The sequence below is a fragment of the Aspergillus nomiae genome (genome assembly GCF_001204775.2).
Source record: "Aspergillus nomiae NRRL 13137 chromosome Unknown contig00749, whole genome shotgun sequence".
NCBI lineage: Eukaryota > Fungi > Ascomycota > Eurotiomycetes > Eurotiales > Aspergillaceae > Aspergillus > Aspergillus nomiae.
This window is the reverse complement of record NW_015378804.1, coordinates 1-6,243: the sequence shown is the minus strand read 5'-3', so window position 1 is coordinate 6,243 and position 6,243 is coordinate 1. Positions and strand designations below refer to the sequence as shown.

The 6,243-nt window shown below is 56.3% G+C and overlaps 2 protein-coding genes across 2 annotated transcripts; both read left to right on the top strand.

Annotated features, from left to right (window-relative positions):
* Window positions 1-111: 111 nt before the first annotated feature.
* ANOM_011768 (zinc knuckle domain protein) lies at window positions 112-1,581 on the top strand (the record flags this gene model as incomplete). The annotated part of the gene is made up of 1 exon (XM_015557024.1): window positions 112-1,581. A coding segment is annotated over one exon (1,461 nt), but the record flags the coding sequence as incomplete, so codon positions are not given.
* A 49-nt stretch (window positions 1,582-1,630) lies between these two features.
* Window positions 1,631-5,543, top strand: ANOM_011767 (putative reverse transcriptase; the record flags this gene model as incomplete). Its single annotated transcript, XM_015557023.1, has 3 exons — window positions 1,631-2,608; window positions 2,665-5,043; window positions 5,097-5,543. The coding sequence occupies 3 exons, from the start codon at window positions 1,631-1,633 to the stop codon at window positions 5,541-5,543; spliced, it is 3,804 nt and encodes a 1,267-aa protein (XP_015400918.1).
* Between the last annotated feature and the right edge of the window lie 700 nt (window positions 5,544-6,243).

Here is a 6,243-nt window from a genome sequence, read left to right as displayed (position 1 = left end):
CCACCCCACGCCGGAAACGGCTCAAAATTTGCCTAGTTTCTCGTATCCGCGAGAGCTATCTCCTGATACCAGCATCGACCTGGTAGGGGATGGTGCTGAGTCGCGCGCAGCCCCCGGCCCCTGCGGGCGTCTCCGCCGTGCCATCACCAGTCGACGCACGGCTCCAGCAGCACCGCGCCGGCGCGTCCAGCTGACCTCGACCGCGAGCGCGCCGTCACGGTCAAGGTGGGTGATTCCGCCATGGCCAGAAACCTCCGCCGGCTCACCAGCGAAGATCTGGTCAAACGCGCCGAGAAGCACCGCCGGAACGCCGCCTACAAGGCCGTCCGTCCCACGCTGGCGTCCATCCAGTTCGTCGCGGCGAAGATACTGCGGTCAGGTGACCTGCGGCTCTTCCTCCGCAGTGCCAAGGAAGCGGAGATCGCGCGCACCTATCGGGACGACTGGGTCCGCGGCTTCGGCGAGGCGGCGCGGGTCGCCCTACCCACGTGGGGGGTGGTCGCCTCTGACATGCCCTGCAAGGCCCTCGGGCCGCTGACCGACGAGGACGACCGGAAACGGATCGCCCAGGAACTCGTGGCCAACAACCGCCACGCATGGGGTGAATCCTGCGAGGTAGTGCATGTCGGCTGGCTCGTCCGCCCTCCACCGGGCAAGAAAACGTCCTCGATTGTCATTGAGTTTACCACGTCGCACCATGCGAACAAAGCCATCGACGCGGGCACGGTCTGGGACTTTCGGGTCTCTGAGAATACTCTGTATGACCGGGCGTCTCGCATCGTACGATGCAATAACTGCCAACGATACGGCCACATAGGAAACATCTGTCCTCACGATACTATCTGTGGTGCATGTGCGGGCAAGCACGAGACCAGGGCTTGTCCGGACCGCAACACCCCCAGGCTTGTACCGAAGTGCGCCAACTGCAATGGCGATCATACGGCCTGGTATAAAAAGTGCGAGGTATACCTACAGGAGCGGGAGAAGGCCCAGGGACGAGCGATGCATCGGCCTCGTTACCACCGGACCCCCGCCTACCTGCAAGACCCGGATGGTAGCGCCACCGGGTCCGCCGCACCAGGGAGCTCCAGCGCGGAGTCCCGCACCGAGACAGGGAGTGAGATCTCCGGGGGACTGCCCGTGGGTGCCAGAGCCGCCCCACGGGCCGAGAATGTGGGATCTGGGGGACCGTCCGCAGCTGCCAGAGACGCGCCGGACGACTCGGTCATGGAGGGACTGAGGTTCACCGGGAACACCCCTCCGCAGACCGAAGCTGACCCGCCAGTTGGCACCCTGACCACGGAATCGACGCTGACCAGCGTCCCAACTCTGCCGCCCACCCTACCAGGGACTACCCGACGAAGTCAGGTCTCTTCCGGCACCGAAGGCACGCGACGAAGCCTCAGGCTTGTCAATCGGATCGACCGAGCAATGGCCACGAACGAACCGCCGACGCAGGCCCGATCCTTGAGTCCGAGAAAACGGCAACGGCAGCGGGACTCAATCGGCCCTGACACCGAAGTCCGGGGCCGTACCAGATCAGCCACTACAAACACCGCTTCAACCCTAAACCATGAATAAGCAACTACAGATACTGCAATACAATGTGAACCGATCCAGGGATGTCGTAATGGCGCAATTCCTACGCGATCCCGCTGTACTGCAAGCCGATATCATTGCAGTCCAGGAGCCCTGGAAGAATCCGTACTCGGACACAACACACCATCCTGCGCATGGTAGCCACCAGCTCCTGTATCCCTCTGCCAGCGATGTCGGGGACCAGCGAGCCCGCGTGGCTTTGTACATCTCACGCAAGATTAACCCCAGAACATGGAGGCACACGGTGCACTCCGCTGACTGCCAGGAGCTCGAGCTCCACGTACAGGGCAGAAAACTGCGGATTTTTAATATATATAATCCCGGACCATGGGATACAAACCGTACTGGCACAGTGGAATTGCTTGACCGAGTGGTAGCCCCGAGAGGGGACCATATCATCCTCGGTGATTTCAACCTCCATCATCCGGCCTGGTCCGAACAAGACGCCCACGCCGACCCGAGTCAAATCGACCGGACCACCACAACCGATATCGATACCGACGAAACCGGCAGAGACCGACGGACCCGTACCGACCGAAGAGCTCCGAAGCTGCTAGAATTTACCGACTCTCGGCTCCTAGACCTCTGGCTGGAACCGGGAACGGTGACCCGAGACTGGAACAACCATCGGTCCACGATCGACCTTGTCTTCAGAGCGCAGAGCCTTGCAGATCAATTTATTGCCTGCGAAGTGGCTCCTGAGGTGCACGCGGACTCGGACCACCTACCAATCCGCACGATTCTTGACTTCTCCCCGCAGACCGCCCAACTACCAAAACGACGCAACTGGAAGGCCATGGACGCAGCGAAGCTGCGAGAATTCGTGGCCGACAATCTCGATACATACTCACACTGGCACACGTTAAGAACGGATCCCTCACCGGACGCGATTGATACGGCCGCGGACTTTCTTATCGAAGTAATCCAGAGGGCGATTCAACACGCGGTCCCGTGGGCCCGTCCCAGCACGTGGGCCAACCCCAATTTCACACCGGAATGCCAGGATATGGTCAAGATGACCAGACTGCTACGCAGGGTATATACCCTCACTCATTCGACTGAGAGCTGGGCGGCCTACGTCAAAGCCCGCAACCGAAAAGGCCGCATCATCTCCCGAGCCTGCGACGGGGCTTCCGCCGCTGGGTCTCGGAGGCGATTGACCAAGGCACTCATGGAATCTGGCGCGTGGCCAAGTGGGCCCGCAATCGCGGGACTCGGGCCGCAAATACAATTCCAACCCTAATCGGATCTCAGGGTCCGGCCAACACCACTGAGGCCAAGGCGGAGATTCTGCGAGAGGCATTCTTTCCCGAACCACCCCCAGCCGATCTGTCTGACATCGAGCGACGAGTCCAGCCGGTACAGATCGATTTCCCAGAGATTACCAAGGAGGAGGTAGCCAAAGCGATTCGAAGAGCACCCCCAGATAAAGCACCAGGACCGGACGCGATTCCAAACAAAATTTGGCACGAGCTACTCAATGTTCCAGTCTTTTTGGACCGAATCACGCAACTATTTAATACGAGTATCAAAATAGGACACAACCCCAGGCACTTCCAGACCTCCACCACAGTAGCCCTTCGCAAAGCCGCGCCTCGAGACTATCGCTTACCCAAATCGTACCGACCAGTTGCTCTACTCAACACCCTTGGTAAAATCCTAGAATCGATCGTGGCCACGCGAATCGCCTGGGCTTTGGAGGAATACAAATTACTACCGAAAACCCACCTAGGAGGGCGAAAGGGTATCTCTGCTGACCATGCCATCCAGCTTATTCTCGATTACATATATCGGGCATGGGGACGAGATAGGAAGGTGAGTATGGTCCTGCTGGACGTGTCCGGTGCCTTCGACAACGTGTCCCACACTCGACTTTTATTCAACCTTCGCCAGCTGAGGCTGGGCCATTTTGCGGACTGGCTGCAGTCCTTTCTAACCAACCGCTCAACCCGAATCTCCCTAGCAGGGGAACTCAGTTCGGAGTTCTCGACTCCGACGGGCATCCCGCAGGGCTCACCCCTGTCACCGATTCTCTACCTGGTCTACAACACTCCTTTGATCAGAGACCTTTTTGTGCGGCGACCACAGGGAGGCTCGACCGAGGCATACGGGTGGATTGACGACGCCTGCGTCCTGGCGTCCTCCGACTCATACGCAGGAAACGTCGAAACACTGAAGGAGGCTCTAAGTAGAGCAGGCCGATGGGCTAGCCAGCACGCCTCTAAATTTGCGCCGGAAAAGTTCGAACTTATTCATTTCACTAATCCTAGGAAAACGGAAGCGGCAACAACGCCTCCGTCTCCAGAGATATCGCCAGACGATCCTGATGGTATCTGGAGGGTGCCGCTTCCACCAACCGGCCACGACCAGATGGAGGTCCCCTACGCAGACACGACCATCAAGCCGACAGAAACGGCTAAATATCTGGGGATTTGGCTTGACAAAACCCTGTCCTTTGCCACGCACCGTACTAAGGCACTAGCTAAAGCACATGGCACACTGGCAGCCCTACGAGGGATCGCCGGATCCACATGGGGCGTGCCCCTGCGGGCCATGCGCCGGATCTACCAAGCGGTAGTGATTCCCCAGCTATTCTATGGAGCCACGGCTTGGTTCAGCCCGCGAGGCGGCCAGATGGTCGCCTCAACAAACCAAAAGATGCTCGCGGAATTTGCACAGATCCAAAAACAAGCCGCGTTGCTGATCAGCGGTGCGTTCAAAGGCACTGCAGCAGCAGCTTTAAATGTTGAATTATATATATTACCGGTACATCTCCAGCTACAGCAGATCATCGAGGAAACGGCAATCAGAATCCGGACTGGACCGGAATTAGCCTGCCCCGAATCGGTATTGAAACCACGCTCAGCGCGGGAACGCCGTCGCAGCGGGTGGACACCGATGGAGGCGCTCAGCCGGAAAGGGGGCCCGCTATGGCCTCTCGGGGGAAGAACATGGGAAACCCGCAAGCCATACATTCTGGCTCCGTGGGAAGCCCCGTTGGAAACGGTGATTGACAGCCACGACGCCGCACTCGAGTTTCATAAGGGATACTGCGCCAGGCGACAGGGGATCGCAGTATACACAGACGGGAGCGGATTGAATGGTCGAATTGGAGCCAGTGCTGTATCTATCTCACGGGGATGGATACACAGCCGCACACTGGGTACAGAAGGGGAGTCTACGGTCTACGCAGGCGAGTTGACTGGGATTCGGATGGCTCTACATAAACTACGGAAAGAGAAGCTGCCAGCCATAATCTTCGTGGACAGCCAAGCCGCGATACAGGCGGTCCGCAATCCTCAAAGACCCTCAGGGCAATATATATTAGGCGAGATCTACTATATAGTAAAACGATATAATATGCGGAACCGGGTTCAAATCAGATGGATTCCTGCACACATCGGAGTTCTAGGGAATGAGGCTGCCGATGAAGCCGCACGCGAGGTACCCAGAAAGTAGGGAAGGCCATCTGTCTCACCGCGGCGGCTAAACGGCAGATACGCCGCCGGATCAAGGGCAGATTGGCTAGAGAATGGAAAACAGAGAAGACAGGCCGCACTACACATAGATTGGCTGAGATCCCGAATAAAAGAGTGCTGGATCTCTATAAAGGCCTTTCCAAGCCGCACGCATCTATCATCATTCAGATGCGGACACAGAGAAATGGGCTGCAGCATTTTCTCTTTAAAATCAAGGTGTCTGACTCAGACCAATGCCACTGCGGGCAGGGGTCCCAGACTTCAAGGCATATCTTACTCCAATGTCCACTTTTTATCGAACCTAGGAAAGCTATGCTGGATAGGCTAGATCCTGGGATTCGAAGAAAGATGGATTACAACGGGATTATGTCCCACCCGCAGGCGATGCGCTACGTCGCCGAATTCATGCACCAGACAGGATTGCTCAGCCAATTCCGGGCGGTTGAGCAAACTGGTCACCACTAAAGACGGACAGATATGGAAGACGATGAGTAAACGGTCACTCCAGGAGGAATTTGGTCAATTCTTCTATATACGCACCAAAATATTGACTTACCAGGAGCACTAGAAGGGGACAGGAGCACGGATGGAAGAGAAAGGCAACTGCCAGGGGGGTGGCAGGCAGCTTTAGTTGTGGTTAAAAGCTCTTCGATTTAGACTATCTTCTCTATAGGTGGGATATACGGCGTTTACGGTTAGATTCTAGGCTCTTCTGAAGCACCTGCATAGCTAGACGTTCAGTAGTTAGGCTCGAACAGGTTAATAGAATTTTGATTGATTGATTAATTGATTGATATATAAACCAGGATAAGTTCATGCCTAAACTAGCCGCAATAAAAGGCGTAACGTAGATCATTTTCTCCCGAAACCCCTTTTTAATGCCCATCTTTTACCGCCTGTGACAGGTTCGGAGTCTGATTTTATCTGCTTGGGACGATTATTGTGGATAGGCAAGGCAGGAGGGATTGCGGCTGAAGTCTGCTGTGTTGACTTCTTCGATAGGGAATTCACTGCTCTTTCCCAGTCTCTAAGTATATTAGAGGAGGATATGGAATGTGGGTGTTCTGGACCCAACAAGTTACAGCGGAGCTCTACACACTTTGCCATCAGAGCTAAGGCATCTTGGACCTTCCCTAGTCGTTTCCATGTTAATGCCAGGTTGTTC